General features: G+C 40.9%; 2 protein-coding genes across 2 annotated transcripts; both read left to right on the plus strand.

Annotated features, from left to right (window-relative positions):
• The first annotated feature begins 384 nt into the window (after window positions 1-384).
• On the plus strand, window positions 385-4,065 carry LOC110950725 (leucine rich adaptor protein 1-like). The gene is made up of 3 exons (XM_022193472.2): window positions 385-991; window positions 1,468-1,652; window positions 2,606-4,065. The coding sequence occupies exons 1-3, from the start codon at window positions 797-799 to the stop codon at window positions 3,159-3,161; spliced, it is 936 nt and encodes a 311-aa protein (XP_022049164.2). The 5' UTR covers window positions 385-796; the 3' UTR covers window positions 3,162-4,065.
• Window positions 4,066-4,892: 827 nt separating this feature from the next.
• On the plus strand, window positions 4,893-18,156 carry pgap6 (post-glycosylphosphatidylinositol attachment to proteins 6). The gene is made up of 13 exons (XM_022193483.2): window positions 4,893-5,247; window positions 7,128-7,311; window positions 7,451-7,652; window positions 8,379-8,506; window positions 8,634-8,896; window positions 9,689-10,035; window positions 10,164-10,260; window positions 11,160-11,274; window positions 11,655-11,797; window positions 11,988-12,166; window positions 13,810-13,956; window positions 14,066-14,182; window positions 15,020-18,156. Exons 1-13 carry the CDS (start codon window positions 5,184-5,186, stop codon window positions 15,359-15,361), a joined length of 2,328 nt encoding a protein of 775 aa, XP_022049175.2. The 5' UTR covers window positions 4,893-5,183; the 3' UTR covers window positions 15,362-18,156.
• The last annotated feature ends 1,234 nt before the right edge of the window (window positions 18,157-19,390 follow it).

Below are 19,390 nucleotides of genomic sequence, written 5' to 3' on the forward strand. Positions count from 1 at the left end.
GAGTGTACTGGTGGGAAAGAATACCAGTTATATCCTCTAAATTTTCTAAAATTAAATTTATGGTGTAACAAAGTGCAAAAAGTGAAGCGGTCTGAATTGGGGCTGTTACTGCATGATTATCTTGGCCAAAAGGATTCAAGTAACAATATTATCAGGCTTTTTGGAACAATAAAAGACCTATTAGTTAAAGTAATTTCTTATCTTTCATATTGACTAACAATAACCCTGATTGATAGGATAAATAGTCGAATAACTAAAAATTACAACCTCGGGTAAATCAACACTCTGTGCAGTGCTGTAGTGTTTTGATTAGACTCTGATCAGAGTGCTCTAATGCAGACCCTCTGGAGATGTGCTGTCATATATTTAGATGTGGTCCTGTTGCGCTCAGCAGCTCACAGATGTCACTGAAGCCTCCATGTGACCGCGCTGCTCTGAAACTCCCACCATTGTTCGCCGACTACACAAAGAGCAATTTCCACTTTCCAGCATCATGTTCCGGCTTCACATACCAGCAATACCTCAATGGTGACAGCAGCCAGCAGCCAAACATGATTTGTTCGTGCGCACTTCCAGCGTTTTCATGGCGCGTTCTGCGCTTCTGCGACAACTTTGTCATTCTTGGGCACCTATAACCGTGGAGTGTTCAGGAACACAACGCATGGGCTCTGTTTGGAAGTGTGGGGGACTGGAGTGATCTACCCACAGGAGGCTCTGGTGTCTCTCAGTGGTAGTTGGGAAGCTTGAGAGGATTTACACACAAGCTGCTGCGGATACTTTGGAGAAATCAGCCGGGATGGCAGAAGAAATCCTTAACGATTCTCTCCCAGATTTAAAGGAGCTTGAAAGTAAGATTGGCAGGAAAACACCGGAGAGTCTTCTGATCTGGATGAAGGATGCTGCGGATTGTGAAGATGAGGTGGTGGACAGGGGAGACCAGAGATCTGCTGACAGCTTCTCAGACAAAATCAACAACTTGAAGCAAGAGATGGTAAAGACTGCTCTTATTTCTCATATAAAACACACATTTGTGCCTGTTTCTGAGTAGCCCAGACAGTTTCTTTCTTGCTTTGTGGTGCAGCTACATTTTCCACGTTTGTCTAATACCACAACTTGCACAACTTGTTTTAGCGCTTCTGTTTATTCTGCTCACGCGTTTCTGCTCTGAGCAGCAGAAATGGCAAAACCCGATTTCCTTCCCGACACACTTCACCTGCTCATTTTTTATTTCTCATGACAGATTCTGTCACCTTTCTCCTCACCACACCTATCTCTGTCTCCTCCTTTCACCTTCCACATTCTGCTCTTTGCTCCTCCCTCATTCCTCTTCATTCATGTGTTGTAGTCAAATGAGAAGCCTAGCTGGGCCCGCATTCCTCTCTCAGCTCTCCAAACAAGCATACCTGCCCATATTATGTATACCTGCATGACATTTACCTGGCTTAATTAAATGCTGTCTCCCCTCAGAGGTGGCTCCGATCTGCTGATGTGAGGATTCTCCGTCAGCTGGTGGCCCTGCATGAAGGCATCGAGGCCATGCGTTGGCTGCTGGAGGAGAGAGGAACCTTAGCCAGCCAAGGCAGCAGCTTAACAGGCAGCCTGAGCAGCCTGGCGACCATGGAGGAGCACTGGCCCTCCATGTCTCCTTGCAGGTACAGCTGTGAGTCTGTCAGGTGTCTGTCAGCCCACTAGACTGTACAAGTTGTGTTAGTAATATCTAGAGCTAAATATGAAGTCAGACAGTGAAACTTCAGTATCTGCAGAAGTACTTGCATTGCAAAACAACAGTAGTACACACCCATCAGGCATAACATTATGACCACCTACCTAATAATGAGTTGGACCCTTTTTATGCTGCTTAAACTCCTCTGACCCGCACTGTAAAAAACATTGTTATTTTTACGGTTAAACGCTGGCAGCTGTGGTTGCCAGAACACTAGCATAAAATTATGGTGAAACATTTTCTACATTTATGGTAAAAAAATCGATTGATATTGTTGATTTAGCAGTTCAAAAATGTGCTTCATTTCATATTTTACTGTAAAAAAAAGTTTCAGCATTTAAAATCATAAAAATCCACATGAAAATACCATATAAAATAAAGTTTGTGAAATTTATTATAAACATTACATGAATATTTCTATTATCCATTAAATATGTGTTTTTGAGCAAAAACTGCGGTTAAAGCTGCCATAAGTATTAAAGCATACATGCATTATTAACACAAAAGTACATTAATTTGACAGGTGCAACCTGTATGTTTTTTTAAAGAAATAAATGCAAAAATCAGCATGTTGCTTGTTGTGAATATTACAGCATGTTTCAACTGTGAAAAACTATTCTTTTCGAGGCAAAATTGCAAAAATTACAGTACTGATGTCATACATATTACAACATTTTTCCATTAAATAAATGTACAAGAGTAAGGAACTGTAAAACGGCTTTTGGGGTGTTAACAGAAAATACCTATAGTTTTGCAGACTCTTCTATGTAATTACAAACAATATTTAGTTATTTTCTGTAAAATTAGTGTTTTGTTTTTTTTTTACAGTAAAATGGGTTTTGCTCCACATGTGGTTGAATATTTCTTCTGTCACTCCCACAGAGAAAGCCCCAGTCCGATCTGCCTCCAGGATTTGACTGAAACCAGCAGCATTGAATCAGCAGACCAGCAGCCTCCTTCACGCACCGACTTTGGTGAGATGAACCACATGAGTTACTTTGACGTCCTTCACTCAGAGTCCGGTGAAGCAAAACCTCCGAGTCCCACAAGCTCTGAGTTTATACTCAGTCGATCTGCACAGAGAGGTTCCGATCAGGCATCATTAAATCCTGTTGACAGTTTTGCTTGTGCCGATGAACCGCAGTCAGAACCGCTGGACTCGGATGCAGCAGCGCTACAGTACATTAAAGGTGGTGCAAACACCATCAGAAGAGCTCTGCAGAGATCCACCAAAAGAAAACCCAAGATGGATGCTGGCACCTTTGCCTTCACTCAGCAGTCAGGAGAGAAAGTTCACCAAACTGAGGAGGATTTCTCAGAATCTCAGCCTAATAAAGAGGCAGAGGAAGAGAGTGCAGCCAGTAACGAGAAGGCTTTGCTGGGTTATGATGCCCAGTGGTGCTGGGTGGAGTCGCAGGATGATGTGACCTTTTTATGATCTTCTATAAAACAGTTTAGATTTATAATGTTTGTGTTGAAGCTATTATCTAAAACGGTGGACTGCCAGCGATACAATGGGGTTTAAAATGCACTTTCACTCTCTGTGTGTCAGAATAAGATTGATGCTCACTGAATAATATGATAAGTGTTTGTCTCATTCTGTCGACACTTTTACTTAGGATGTGTTTGAAAACTTTTCAATTTGACTACATATTTTAGGAGTTTAAAAGGAAAATTAAACAAATCCTTGAATGAAAAGCTCTTTAAAAACATGCACAGGACTGTATGATGTGATCCATGTTTCACACTTCAGTTTTAGAAATTTTGAACATCAGATTTTGAGGGGAGTTGTGTTTGTATTTTGCATTGTTGTTGTTTTAAATCTTCTGTCTTTTTTTGTTTGATTGCAATTAATTTCATTTGACTGTCTTTTATAAAGCAACAGTACTAGTTAGTGTTTTCCTGTGCTTCTTCTATCTCATTTAGATTGAATTATGGATACAAACTAACAGAAACCTGTTAGGATTTTAAAGATGTTGCCATGTTTTTTGAATAAATCTTTATGCAATGATGAGCCTATATGTTTGGGTAATAACAGTAAATATCTTTATTGATGCTGTTAATTGTCTCTCAGCAGAGAAGTGTCAGTGTGCTGATTGAAGTCCTGGTTGTTGAGACTATACACTTTAAAGTCTCTCTCCAGTGCTTGATTTAATCCTTAAATCTAAACTATGTGTATTAAAATTTACAAGCTTTTCAATTGAAAATAATCTCTTTTTGCTTGAAAATGGCTTAGATGTAATTGATCCCCACTGCTTCCTCCAGAATACAGGGAATAGTTTTACACTACACATACAAAATAATAAGGTGTTATTTAATAAACTGTTTTACTGTAATTTAAATGTTTGTCTCTATTTTTTGTTAAAATACAGATAATATCAAAATCATATTTTAAAAAGCATTAATTTACATAACAACTGAAAAAATAGACCAAAACAAAATACTATCCACATTAGAATCTGTATTTTTTTTTATTTTTGCAAATGATGAAAGTCATTCTTTTGCAATGTTTGACTGTCGGAATGATTATTGCTATTTTTTAATGTCTCTAAATAAAAATATTGTCAGTTTATTATATTTGCCATTATTTAAAAGATAAATTGTGTAGATTAAAGGTTGAATATTGGGAAAGAATAGTTAAACTGTTATTTTACAGATTTGTTTTCTGTTTTGTTTACAGAAAAAACATGTTAAATTACATGTTACCCAGAATTAATTAATTTGTTTGTAAAAAAAACAATAAAAGAAAAGAATATCATATTTTACAGACTTTTGCTGATTTTTAATCTTTTTTTACCAATATTTTTTGTTGTGTTTTTTTATAGTGTAGGTGAGCTGATGTGCTGAGTTGCAGAGAGTGGTGAGTGGGGTGACAAGCAGCAGAGTGGAGATACTTATAAGATTTAAATTTAAATTTTAAGGCAACAATCCAAGTAAGTAACTGATACACGGAGATGAGCTTTTTCGAACTTCACGTAACATTCTTAAATATTTGATTTTATTTAATCTATAATTGAACATTAATTTTATTTTATTCATGAAGAAGTCATTTTTTATGTAGATTAAATGATATTTACTGTTAAAATGACCTAGATTTGAGTGATAATAATAATAATCCTGACAGGCCTAAAAGAGGCGCGTCACAGATGTCGTGACGTCACGTGTTTTGACCGAAACCAGGAAGTGAAATGCAGGTTGTAATCTGATTATAAACCGGTCATACAACAACATGAAGTGTAATTGAAGTGATTAATTTCTATCCTGTGGAGGGCAGTAATAGCTGCTGTAGCGTCCTCAGCGCCTCAGAGGAGAAGAAGAAGAAGAAGAAGAAGAAGAAGAAGAAGCAGCAGTAGAAGTCCGTGTGATCGCATGTAAGATGGTCCGCTGTGACCGTTAGGCAGGTGAGACATTACAGGTGAAGTCTGGACGATGGAGACAGTCTGACAGTCCGACAGGAAACATGGAAGTTAGTTTTTTACGAGGTCTACTTCTCGTCTTCCTGACGGTTCGGACTTCAGCAGACGGTGAGTGTTTTCCAGCGGAGAGGACGGAGTCAGGGGAGGCTGTTAGCATGTTAGCTAAGAGTCGCTGGTTGTTTAAGTTACCTTAACGTCAAAGAGACACACTGTTCAACCTGTACTCTGTAAAATCTGCATGTTTACAGAAGCTCTGAAAGCGACTGCGTGTATTTACACTGCACATCTCATTGTATAAAGATGCAAATTGTTTGTTTAACTTTGTGAAAGTCAGGAGTGTGATTCTGACTGTTTCTACTGGTTAAAAAGCTACGTGTAGCCTTCGATGTCTAACATTGGAGTGATGGTGTCTATTTTGACATTTTTTATCATTGAATGTGTTTTTTTTTTTCACTTTTCCTGCACCTCTTTGCACCTTTTGAGTTGCTTAAGTAGTACCACATTTTGCACCTTTAACTTATTCCACACCTTTTAAAGGACAATGATCAGATATGTGGTCAGCACAGAAACACTACTGTACTATAAAAGTCCACCTTAAAATCCAGTTTTATTCAAATGGTGCAATGTCCCAGATGACAAGAGAGAGACAAGAACAGGCTGTTGGCATGCTGGATGCTGGTATGTCAGTTAAAGCCATGGCCAGGCACCTAAACATCCACTGTTTGTGGTCTAAGAATGATGTGTTTGTCTGACATAATGATCCTGGCCACTGAGATGTTCACCAAACCCATCAAGAAGTGTGGGTCAACATTCCACAAGCAACATCAACAAGCTGATTAACTGTATGCGTCGCAGATGTGTGATGCTATTTTTCATGCTGTCCATGCAGTTGCAGATATGCTTTGTGTGGAAACAAAAAATACTTATTCATGTGTCTTAAAAAGCACGTATGGAATGCTACATTTTGCATTTCTATTTTTCATTCAATAGATAGAGGTAGTAGACAGGAAACAGTTCTATCTGAATAATCTCTTTGGCAACAGTAGGAGAAACCTCGCATTTACCAGTAACAAACCCTCTTGCATAACAATCATGTGACCAAACCAGTTAGATCAGAAAGCAGCTCCAGAGCCAAAGATACCAGTAGAGTGGACAAAACTACAGTAGAGAGTTTGTAACATGCAGTAGTTGAGTATAAATGTATGGAAGGGGAAGGAGAGTAAAGGAGAGGTGCTCAGTGCGTGATGGGAAGTCCCCCAGCAGCCTGGGCTGATTCAGGATCACTGGAGTGTGTTTTTGATTTTTTTTTTATATGTATATAAATCAAAGTATCCAATAATCCAATAAAATGTAGAAACACTGTAACATCCAATGTCCGTAATTTTCTTTCGCAACAAATACCAAATGGAAATCGGTGCTGCAACCAATAAGTATTTTTAATGTTGATCAATCTTTCTATTACTTTTTTGATTATTAGATTAGTTGTTTGGCCTGTAAAATGGTGAGAAATGCTGATCATTATTTCACAAAGCTTAAGATGAAGTACTTTAATGTCTTGTTTTGTCCAGAACCCAAAGATATTCAGTTTACCGTCACAAAGAAGGAAAGAAAATGGAAAACATTCACATTTGACAAGCTGGAATTGGAGAATTTTGACTTTTTTTCTTTGAAAAACTGACTGAAACTGATTATTTGATTTTTCAAATTGTTGACAGTAGTTGGCAGCTAATCAGTTCATCATTGCAGCTCTAATGGAAATGACAGTAATTAACGTTTAACAGTTTCTACATCAACATGTGAAACCACAGAAACTACAAATCTATGGTATCTCAGTTTGTTTGATTTCCAGATTAATCCTTAGGATGCATCTTACATGATGACGGTTCTTTTCTGTCACCTTTATCTACCATTTGAGACTAACTGTACAACAACAAGGAGAAAAACTGTGTTTGTGCGTCTTTTTTTGATGAAAATCTTCTCTCTTCCAGATGGACAGGTGACTTACGTATCAGAGCTTTCATCCAAACCTGCTCAGAAGTTATCTAAGTATGGCTGGTACGGCAACGTGAGGCTGCAGAGGTTCCACATACCGGAGGAGACGGCCATCGCTCGCTGGCTCTTCTCTGTGACGAAGGGCCACAACTTCAACTGTGGTCAGCACAACGTCACCATGTAAGATATGAAGTTGTCAGTCGTGAAAATGTCTACACATTTTCCTCGCAAATCAGTTTTGGAATTACACTTCCTTATCTGCCTCATGTCATTATGTTCAGTTCAATCAGCTAATGTGACATCTCTTTCTCTCTTGCAGACATATCCAATGGGGTTCCCCTCCAGTCATAAACCCGGTAACGTCTGCGTTTCCCAATTCAACGCTTTGGAGCCCCTGTTTGTCTCTGACTCTGCCGGTAACGTCGCAGAGCTCCATGACATTTAACATCTCAGATCCTGCTCCAGGCGACTGGTACGTTGCTGCTCACTTGCCTGAAGATGACGGACGCATAGAGCAGAAGGTTCGTACGGAGCCGGATATGCTTGTTTGTTAGTGTTAGTTACCGTTTCTGTTCATGCTTGTGATTTGTGTGATGATTTTTCTGTCTTGATGTAAATACCTGCAGCTTTCATGAAGAGCATTTTAATGAATTTCACTCTAGTTATTTCTAATTGTTGTGGTGTAGCTTTGGGAAAGCACATGTACCCATCATACATGTCTCAAAACTAATGTTTTGCAGTGAACAGCAAAGATAAACTGTCAGCTCTAGCTGTAAATTCACCCTTTTGCCCCAACCTGTTCCACAGCAGCAGAGGGGAGGCGGGTTTTTCAATTTGTAATGTAGCTAAACCACATTCCAGTGCTTCCTCTTTTTCTTTAGCTTTGTTCATTGTTGCTGGTAGAGTTGTCTTGGTTAGCCATGTCTGTGTTTTGAAAGAGTTTCTACTCACATTTCATCTCAAATACCTACATTTTATTTTTTTTGTGTATGCATTAAATTCACTTTTTCAATTTACGTTTATTTTTACAGCACCAGTTCACTACATGAGCCATCTCAGGGTGCTTTACATAGTAACATGAAGCCCTTACAATGTTATAGAAAGAAATCCAACAATTCTCTTTGAGCAAGCACTTGGTGGCAGTTTCTCGTTGTTTTGCTGTTCAGCTTTTGCATAAATTTCTGTATTAATAGAACTGTGCACCAGAATACCTCTAGATAATAATCTCTTTTCTTTCTTTCTCATAGGGCTTTCCGTCCTGCTCCTATTTCTTCCAGCCTCAGTTATCAGTCAGGAGAGCTGTAGACACACCTGTTTTACAGCAGGGCTCATTCCTAACACAGACTGCTGCCCCTGACAGTCCTGCACGCCTTAAGTAAGAAGTGTTTACGGACAAATGTGGTCACGCTCAATCTCCTGTGCTTCCACTCCTTGTAGCATTGTAGCTATGTTTCTTTATCAGTCAACAGTACATCCATTGGCTGTGTCTGTGTGTGTCTTAGGTTGTATGTTCCAGAGTTTGCCTCGTCTCTCTCGGTCTTGGTGGCTGACTGTTCATCAGAGGGAGCAGAGAGTGGAAACTGTTCACTGGTCCTCAGGATCGGCTCTGCTTCTCTGCAGCAGGGCCCAGTAACGGTGAACTGCTCAGGGATCAGCTGCTCTGCTGCTCTCTCTAACCCTCCCTGGCACACGTGGCTACGCGTTGTCGTGGAGAGCAGCCAAGTCAACCGTACTTTGACCTTTAGTATTGTCTCAAACTACACAGGTAAACACGGAAACACACACCTTAAAAGGGAACTTCATTTTTTTTCAACCTGGGGTCTGTTTTCATTTGTCATTTCATACATGTGAGTGATGGAGAAATGAATTTTCGACATAGCTCCAGTATTTAGCCAGGCAGGCAGCTTAGCAGCTCAGCTGAGCTGAGCAGCTCAGCTAGCGAAAAGTATGGGGCAACTTGTCCCCCGCGTCAAAGTCCGCCCTAACGTGGTTTTTTCCCTACAATGACCGGCTCGGATAGTCTCAACGAGTGTCCCACAGCATACAAGAGATGAGAAGTGAACGAAAACCTCCACATTACCTGGCGATCACTCTTTGTTGTGGTCTGTATCCAAACACCGGTTTTGGTGCGAGCTATCGCGCGATTTCGGAACGAGATTTGCTTTCTAACGTCCTGAGATTTGGATACAGACCACAACAAAGAGCGATCGCCAGGTAATGTGGAGGTTTTCATTCACTTCTCATCTCTCTTTGGTTGTGGGACACTCATTGAGACTATCTGAGCCGGTCAGTGTGGGGCAAAAAGCACGTTAGGGCGGACAAGTTGCCCCATACTTTTCGCTAGCTGAGCTGCTAGCTGAGCTGCTAAGCTGCCTGCCTGGCTAAATACTGGAGCTATGTCGAAAATTCATTTCTCCATCACTCACATGTATGAAATGACATATGAAAACAGACCCCAGGTTGGAAAAAAAAAAAACAAAGTTCCCCTTTAAATTAAAGTTTCACTCTCTGTGTTTCTACTCTAATCAACAACCCTCAATCTGTGTGTTTACCTCAGTGGGATGTAAGCCAAAAAGTGTGGGCCTTAAAGCAGATGATGACATCAGCAGGCTCCGTGGGAACAGCAGCGATGCCAACTCAACATCGACAGGCAACAGCTCAGTGGTTACAGATGCAGCCACTTTTAGCAACGAATCTGCATCACTGGTAGCACTGTTGTCGGCGTCGGCTTGTGTGTGGAGCATCCCAGTGCTGTACGAGGAGGTGGATGTTCTGTCGATCAGATTCACGCCCGTCAACGGACCCAACATCAGCGTTACAAACACACACCCCACACTGCTCACCTACCCCCTGCACATACAAGCCACCGGTGGTACCCTCAACCTGCAGCTCACACTCAACTCTGTAAGTAACACTGAATCCTTGCACTCTTATGTAGTTAGATCTGGGACTCGCAGAGTGAAGCTTTCCTGCTGTTATGCTTTGATGCATGTTTTGTCTTTGATACATGTGGATGTGTGATGTATTTGTAGACTAATGCAACCTTGGGGAACAGCAGCAGTGTGGTGGCTTGCCTCTCTCCCTGGGCTCCAGTCACTGAACTGAACCACTCTCAGCCGTGTCGCACAGGTACAGAAGCACCGATTCACATTCACACATGGGAAATAACACATTAAACACCCCAAAACAACAGCTGGGACTTAGTTAATTACAAAACATAACGGATAACCCAGACAGGTGATGTTTGTGTTCACATTATCTTTACAAAATGCAAAGAAAAAAGAAGTTTAGATGCAATTAGATTTTATATTTTGTTGTGCTTTTGTTTCCTCTACCAGAAGCTTGTTTGGATTAGTTATAAATATATGTTTTCCCGCTTCTTTTCATTGTTAAAAGCTAAGCCAAAATGCCTCAGTATATCAGTATTCTTGTTAAGTCACTGCTGCACAGAGTCTGGTTGCGAATGGCAGCATTAATACGTGATAGCAGCACCCATTTCTGAGATATTTTGGCTTTCTTCTTTATTTGGATCTCCATTAGACACTCACAGAACAACAAGCACTTTTGTTTGACTGTTGTGTTGTCCCTCTTTATATACAGGGCATATTTTCAGCTCTGATATTTCTTTGTCATGGGGCAAAACTGTAACCATTTATGAGGAAATACAGTCACTTCAGAGCATATTCAGACCGCATAATATTAATCCACACTGTCCACTAATCAGCCGAATCATTAAAACCACTGAAAGGTGAAGTGAATAACTGATAACTGATGTTTTGGGGAAACATATTAGGCAGTAAGTGAACAGTCAGTTCTTGAAGTTGATGTGTTGGAAGCTGGAAAAAGTCATTCTAGGTTATTAGGTATATATTGATAAGAGAAATCTGATTTTATCCATTGAGAATTAAATCTAAAACACAACAAAAGGAAATAGTCTGAATATTGTCTGAAGTGCCTGGAGCCCTCATGTTTGATGAGATTGTACGTTGTAGACCAAAAAAATAACATGATCTTTGATTCATTTACAGCTTTGTTTGGAGGATACGGTGTTGCTGTAAATGCCAGCGTTAATAAATCTGTGCTCAGACTGCCTTTTCCTCAGTCAACAACATGGTACCTCACCCTACAGCTCGTATGCAACAGGTAACACATACCACAGCACTGTATATGCACGATGCTGCTTTGATTTCTGCACATTTTTGGATCAGTCTGTTGTTACTGTGCTTTTACTCTGTGTATATTTGTGTGTTTACTGTCTAAATAGAAGTTTGTCTGTGCAGTAAAAGCAACAATTTTGGGTTAGAAATGTACTCAAACACAGTGATTGTACACAGAACATTAAAATGATCGAATTTCTTGTCCATTTTTCTGGGAGAGCCTGAAAGCTTTCCTACATCAGGAGATTTTTTTGCCTCCATTCAGACGTCTCACAGTTTTGCAACCTTCAGTTTGCTGAGGTGTGGTCATGGCTTTGTGTGTTTATTGCTCCACTGTGGCTGTGTGTGTTCCTGCCTTTCCTGCAGCAGTAACTGTGGTAACACGTCGGTGGTGTCTGTGGTGCCGGAGGTGTTTATCAGTGCCTGTGTGGAGGACTGTGGGACGTACGGTGAATGTAGACTCCTGAGATCCTACAGCTACCTGTATGCTGCCTGCGTCTGCAAGGCTGGTACGACACGCCCACAGAAATGCATTAATACCGTCTCTTAGCTTAAGCTCACCCCTCGATTAGTGGTATTAAAATCACAGCAGCCCACACTTCACGTCAACTAAAATAATACATGTCCTCCTTGTGTCCTTTGCTGTTATTACAGTCACGCATTCATTCATTGTCACTGTGTGTTTGCGTGTGTGTGCAGGCTGGAGTGGTTGGGGCTGCACCGATGACTCCACAGCTCAATCATATGGTCACCAGCTGACATCGACTTTGCTGCTCACGCTCAGCAACCTGTTTTTCCTGCCAGCCATCGTGGTGGCTGTCAAACGCTGCTACATCACCGAGGCGTCCGTCTACCTCTTCACCATGTTCTTCTCCACGGTAACGCACTCAAACAAACATGCACTAGTGCGCACGTATGGAAACGCATTTTATGTTAGAGGTGTGTTTCTGACAAAAGTGATTGATGTCCTTGACTTACATCGGAGTTACATTCCTACAGATCAGTGTAAATCGGTTTTCACCACAGGTCAGAACTCTGGCTAAAATGTAAACAAAGCTGTTATGTGCATCACGTTATTATCAGTTCTTTGGAATAGTCATGAATACCAATACTGATACTGTATGAATCATTTTACAGGAAGATAATAGAATATAGTAACAGACTGATGTTGTTGATGTTGATGTTTCAGTGTTTATTGTTCAGTTCCAGATTTACCTAATGTCAGTGAACAAGCCATGTTTAGTTAGCTCATCTCTGATTGGCTGAGAGTCAGCAGTAGTGTGTGTGTGTCGCTCCGTGCCGGTGTGTTTGTGTGGAGTAAAAGAGAGCTGGGAACGGTGGCTAATTCTGGAGCTAAGTTATCGAGTTTTTGTAGTTAACTACGCCCGACGGGTACATCAGCGGGGTTATTGCATTCGGTGCGGTAGCTGGCTGGGTAAGTATGTATGTATGTATGTATGTGGCTATGTCCGGTCCGATATCTCTGCAACCGCTGAAGTCAGGATAATCAAACTTGGCACTGAAGATCAGCCTAAGGTCCCCTGCTCAGTTGTGGAGTTACAGGTCAGCAGATCAAGTAGGGAGGGAGATACGTACGATGATCAAAATTGATACATATTGCATCAGTTGTATAGGGAGGACAGGGTTTTCGCCAGCAGAGGGCGTGATTCTGCCCCCTACTGAGGGCTCATCTAGTTATTTTGGCGCTGGCTGCAGCCCACAGTAGCCTGTGTGAAGGTTCAGTAAACGACCAGAGAACGGCATAAAGTCTCACTCATTCATCACAGGGGGTCGTTGCAATATGCTGCACTGTTTTTACAACTTGACCGAACTGGGCGAAACACTGACCGTTTGTCAGTGTTTCGCCCTGTTCTGAGTGTTTTGATTTCACGTCCATTGAGATGCCATCAGAAGAGTCTGACTTGTGCTTGAGAGCCGTAATGAAGGGCAAAAAGTTAGTGAATGTCGCACAATCCAAGGTGGCGTACAACTGGAGAATGTAAACAAATCCATCTGATGGCGCTGCGTGACAACGTATTCGTCCACTCCACTCACCAGCGAGTTCCACGTAACCAGTTCCAATGAAACGCCGTAGGTCGATGACGTCGTAAACCGAGGACCCCCTGTATTTGTAGTGTAGGACAGAAGATACAGAGAATGGAAGCATAGGTGTGTCCTAAGTTTGCATTCTTTGAACATAAGCTCAAGTGTAGCCAGTGTTTGTTTGGGTTATTCTATTTTTAAGCTTTAATAGCATAATTGATATGGTGTCTGTGTGTGCCGTGTGATCATCTGATAATAAGGAACAAAAAGTGCAGTGAAACAGTAAGTTGTACTGTAGTGCTATTAATAGATTTTATGAGGCCCTTTGTGTTAGATATCCTGTTTGTGTAAGATGTCTAACAATGTAAGGAAAGCAACCAGACTGAACATCAGTGCCTGTTGTTCTGACTGAAGAGCAGTTCTGAAGCATTCTGTCATCCATTACTCATGCTTTTCTTTCCTTTTCTGATTTTTACAGTTCTACCATGCGTGTGACCAGCCAGGTGTAGCAGTGTTGTGTATCATGGACTATGACACCCTACAATACTGTGACTTCCTGGGTTCAATCTGTGCCATCTGGGTCACCATCCTGTGCATGGCTCGCATTAAAGACACATTCAAATATGTAAGATACTACTAGAAGCTACCGTCTCTTCTTCTATTATACTGTTGTCAAACTTTGCTGTGAGTTGACATATTGTAAGATGGTAACATTAACATTCTCGTCTGTTTAGACTCTGTTCATGCTCGGGGCTCTGCTGATAGCCATGTCGATGCAGCTGGACCGCAAAGGCCTGTGGAACCTGCTGGGTCCAATCCTCTGTGCCATACTCTTCATGGTCATCGTCTGGGTACGAGATACACCAGGAACCTGAAGATTTCTGTGTACTTAAAGATTGTGTCTCGGATATACAGTGGTGCCTCGTCTGTCGCGGGGGTTATGTCCCAGACCCCCCCGCGATGGACGAAAATCCGCCAAGTAGCGACCATATTTATTTTATTATTTACATATATGTTAAGGCTTCACAAGCTCTCTCCACACACCACACAACATAGCAGAGCAACACTATGCACTGTGATCAGATGTCTGTGAAATGGACAAGATGTTCAATGCTGCAGAGACAAAGGAGATTGATTCTCTGGCGGCTGAGCCAATCAGAGCCAGCGATGTGCGTAATGCATTATATTTTGATTAAATATTCTTTTAATTTGTTTCAGTTATTATTTTTGTTGTTTTCAAATTTTTAGGCGAAAAAACGCTAATTTTTCCGCAGTGATCTCAGAGCCGGTACTGTGACTGAAAAGTGCTGCAATGCACCATGGGAGTTCGGGGTTTAAATGTCATTATCGTGGTTTATGTTAGTGTCGCAGTGTTATTAGTGTTTGTGTTGTATTGTGTTTTTGTGGTTTAGTTTGGCTAAGTGTGAAGTGTATTTGACTTCCTGCCACATTTTCTACAGTGCTGCTCTCTGTGTATGTCAAAGGAAAAGCATCTGCTGGTTGCATAGTGTTTAAAAGGCAGACATCCTTTCTCCCACATCGTTCTGCAACGAAGCTCGCCACAATAATAGGTCCGTGATATAGCAAAAAGTCCGCAACACAATGAGACCGCGAAAAGTGAACAGCGATATGGTGAGGAACCACTGTAGTACTGATATTAAAACGTCTCGCTACTCTCCTGTTTCCAGGTGTATCGAGGGGTCCGTCGGCGACATTGTTACCCACCGTCTTGGCAGCGCTGGGTCTTCTACCTGATCCCAGGAGGACTCTGTGCCTTAATCGGGGTGTGTTTGTACATTTTTGCCGAGACAGAGGACAACTACTATTACACACACTCGCTGTGGCACATCTTGGTGGCCAGCTGCGTGGTGTTCCTGCTGCCGCCAAAGGAGAAGCACAAGGAGTCGCTGGGCTGGAGCAGAGGCTGGAGCTGGAACTGGAACTGGAGCTGGAGCTGGAGCTGGAGACCCCGGGTTTGTGGATATACACTCTGTCAGAGCGACAAGGATGAACTCTACACTGTCACATAGTAGATCAGGAGATGTGTTGATTGTTAGATGCACTATGAAACATTCACATACCTTTAGAAATCCAAGGTACAATCACAGAAATGCAGAGTGTGTGCCTGTTGAAAGCCAAAAACGATAACTGGCTGCCATTCCTTTCAGTTTAATCACTTGTGCAGCGACACGTTTGAAACGCTCTTCCACCATGTCAGGAAAAGGTAGAACTTGTAGGGAAGCAAAACTGGCCAGTAGAACAGGTGGTGATGATTGTGTTGGTGAATCAGAAAAGGAAACAAATGAAGAGATCATTTGCAAAAACAGATAACTCCGTTTTTATACATTTTCAGAAAACTTTTTTTTTATTGTTTACTTGAGATAATATCAATCAAACTGAAGTTGAGTGCATTTGACTCAGTAGAAAAAAACATGACAAAATAGAGAAAAAAATAATTATTACTGTAGTGTTATTATTATCTCAAGTAAACAATAAAAAATGAGTTTTCTGAAAACAAAGTTACCTGTTTTTTGCAAATAAACTCTTCAAATAGTCTTTGATGGAGCACCCAAAGGGCTTCATCGTGCCACAGATCACCAAATGTTTTCCCTCAGATGCCTCCAGACCTTACAGTAGAACTCCACATCAACAATCCGACCCTGAGCCACAACTTACTGGTGCATACCTTTTGAATGTGGAGCTGAACAAAGAGCATCCGCGTGGTTCGCTCCTGACCTTTTCAGTCTTCGGGCTCTTCACTGCACAGACGACTGTTTGGTCTCTGGATCGTAGCCGCACACCAACCTGCCGTTTCTGCAGATACATGGTGAGACGACACCAGCAAGTGGTCACAAAAACATGCATCCCGATGTCCTCGCTGTATATTTACATTCACACGATCACGTCAACAGGAACAGAATCTAATGTCTTTGATCGCACCTCGTACACAAGCACAGGGTGCCTGCTGGTGTTGACAAAGTTTTCTTTAAGAATTAGACTCTTCAAAGTTTCCTAACGTCTTTAATAATGGATTTTAAAATCAAAGTCAGATCTGTATTCTCACAGGTCTGCCGTTTCCATTAAGTGTGAAGCCGTTCTTATATTGGGATGTGTTTTATAAAAGTCTTAAATTGAGATTAAAACCTGCAGACATCTTGAAATGCTAGCCCAAACTGAACCCGATGAAACCTCCACGGTGGTCCTCCATACCAGCTTAGGTATGAACATCAGAACCTTCAGGAAACAGACCGCCTGACCTTTGACCTCACAACCAGGAGTTTGTGCATATTGTGTATGTACATATTTAACTAGAGTAGGAAATGAATGTTTGAAATATTTATAAGGAATAGCACTTTGTGGAAATCTTCATATTCAGTCTATCATTGAGTCTACTGATAAAATCTGTCATATTTACAGCTGATGTAAACACTCCTTCCTCTTGTATTTTCCTTTGTGGGTTTTTTTAAATTCTTTTTAATCTCACAGATGTGGGCAAAATTTGAAAATAGTTCAAACTTTTTGATCCATTTATAATGTGCTTGATCTTTAACTGCCAGATACTTTAAACATTCTGTAAAGTACTTTGAGTGCTTGTTTTTACGCTCTGTAATGTGGTCTTCCCTGATTAATGCTGAATAGAAATATTTAAAACCCACACACTACTCCTCTGCCAAAGTCACATTGATCATGCCTTCACAGAAAGTCATTTACAGCTTCTTAAAAGAGTCCCTCAGTGATTTAGAGCTGCATTTCTGGAACACTGTGGGACTCAGGATTGACGGTGTTTATATAAAATCCTATATCTTGGCACCTACATGACCAGCAATGCAACACTGGCAGTTTACTCACAGATTTTGGTTGAGTTTTGCTCGTGAAATCATTATCCTGTAGCAGAGATGAGGAGGTCTTTATTACTCCACACCCTCAACTGATGCAGACTTAATTTAGGCAGTTTATCATATTTTTCTCATTTCCCTTTGCGCCACAAAAGACTTTCAACTACTTTTAAATCGATTTTGATGTATAGAATCAGTGGAATTGCCCTTGAACTCTCTTCTGTGTTTCTAGCCAGCTGTAATTCAGGGTCTTTAAGTTAATTGTGGATGTAAACAGGGTAGAGAAGCTAAATTGTGTAGTCATCTAAAATGCAAGATGCCTCTTCACAAAGATCAAAACCTAAAAAAAGTCCGTCTTTTCTTGTCTTTTTTTAATCTACTGTTAGAGTGTCGTCTTCACTGTTCTCTTCCTCAGTCTAAAGCATTACCAATTCTTCTGTCTTACTCATTCTGAAGCACTTTTATGATTCTAGAAAGCTGTCTCCACATTGTAATGTACATAGTGTGTGTGTATGAATCAGCACTTTATGAATGTATATTCAGACTACTGTTTAGTGCCTCCTGTTTGTCTCTGTGTGAGTGTACTCTATGTCCTGTATTATTGTGTGTGAATGTGCCTGTTTTGTCACTTTCCATTCTTTGTTTTATGGCTCACTATGGTGTATGACTTTAATTGGTCCATTCTGTGGTGATTTTTTTTTAATTGTTGTGATTTTTGCACATGTTGAGATTGACCTGTTCCGACTCGACTGTCTCACTCGCCCAGCCTTCTTTTCATTGTTGCAGTGTGGACCGTTTTGAATCATTTCATCTTGTCGTCACTTTTTAGTATGAAAAGTGGTTCTACCGCTGCAGCAGACTGTTGCTCTCATTGTCTACAAGGAAGAATAAATGCAATGTTCAATGTACTGGACGATTACTTTTCAACCTGTAAAAAAAAAATCGAATCAGCATTTAGTCGACCAAAAAATAAATCCATTATATCAGGAGGAATGTTTGATTTCATTTGTTTATAGTGCTTTTTATGCTGACATGGTTTCAGTCTCAGGCATGCAAACACTCACACTTTCACACCAGAGAGAGGGAAAGGAGAACAGAGGGAAGCAGATTAAACTAATCCTCAGAAATGTAGAAAGCTCTTGTGCTGAAATGCACATTTCTGTGTATGTGTGAAAGTAGTGTATTTGCCTGTGTGCCCACGTGCAGCTGACCTCCATTAGTAAATTTGATGCTTCGACTAAGCTCACAGATCACACAGCATCAAGCTGAGCTGCTTTGGTGGCATGTGAGGAGAATTAAACAAGTGTTTACTGATCATCCGCAATGTTCAAACCACTGACAGGTGAAGGGGAAAATATTATCTGGTTACAATGCAACATTCTGCTGGGAATCGTGGACTTTTTCAGAACAAGCAATCCCTTCTGTTGCAGCATCTCGCTGATGGCAGCAGCAGACGATGTGCTCCAGGGGGTTTTAATTGCAGCCGATCAGTTGTACGTCAGCTTGTTCTTCTTCTTTGAGCTGTGTCATAAATTGGGGAACTTGCAAGACAGATTAGAAAAGCAATGATCAAAGTCAGGCCTCAACTTTGAGTTGAGCTTCAAAATCAGAATCCTGTGGGTTAATATATAATTGCGGGACTTTTCGTAAAAGTTGATATTTTTGCTGTTTTCAGGCCTAAAAATCAACATGGCCGCCTATAACCAAGATTGATGCTAGAGGTACGGACCCGTACCCGTAGCATCTGTACTAGAGGTACGGACCCGTTAAGGTCACTGAAGAGCTGGCGATGGTTAACTACTATTTGCTGCACATTACAGGCAGTTTATATGAATGACTTTGACGGCGAACATTGTATAATTTAACCTAAAAATACACCGTCTCCTCTCACACTTTAGACAATGTAGTTTTTACGCTTTTTAGACGCCGTGTCTAAATTGTTTGAAGTCCAGTTCCTATTAAATAGTTTACCGCGTTCAGTGGTGGAAGCGGCTGACGAACTCCATTGCAAATGTTCCCATGTAATTTCGGACGCTAATTTACAAGATAAAATTAAGGATGTCGAATATGAAACAAACACTCGGGAATGGTGAGGAGCGGCTCTTTAATTCGGCATGAATTAAAAAAAACCCACAAACTCGATTTACTGTGATATTGTGAGATTTGTTTGTGGTTATGTAAATTAGCCATTCAACAGAGTCCGCTAACATTAAAGTGACTGAC

Source organism: Acanthochromis polyacanthus, chromosome 9 (genome assembly GCF_021347895.1).
Source record: "Acanthochromis polyacanthus isolate Apoly-LR-REF ecotype Palm Island chromosome 9, KAUST_Apoly_ChrSc, whole genome shotgun sequence".
Lineage (NCBI taxonomy): Eukaryota > Metazoa > Chordata > Actinopteri > Pomacentridae > Acanthochromis > Acanthochromis polyacanthus.

Excerpts from the sequence above, each read along its gene's own strand:
- LOC110950725 (XM_022193472.2), top strand. The coding sequence starts at position 797 with ATGGCAGAAGAAATCCTTAACGATTCTCTCCCAGATTTAAAGGAGCTT. Across the intron at positions 992-1,467 it reads ACAACTTGAAGCAAGAGATG|AGGTGGCTCCGATCTGCTGA; the intron begins GTAAAGACTGCT and ends GTCTCCCCTCAG. Across the intron at positions 1,653-2,605 it reads CCCTCCATGTCTCCTTGCAG|AGAAAGCCCCAGTCCGATCT; the intron begins GTACAGCTGTGA and ends TCACTCCCACAG.
- pgap6 (XM_022193483.2), top strand. The coding sequence starts at position 5,184 with ATGGAAGTTAGTTTTTTACGAGGTCTACTTCTCGTCTTCCTGACGGTT. Across the intron at positions 5,248-7,127 it reads GGTTCGGACTTCAGCAGACG|ATGGACAGGTGACTTACGTA; the intron begins GTGAGTGTTTTC and ends TCTCTCTTCCAG. Across the intron at positions 11,798-11,987 it reads TGCCTGCGTCTGCAAGGCTG|GCTGGAGTGGTTGGGGCTGC; the intron begins GTACGACACGCC and ends GTGTGTGTGCAG.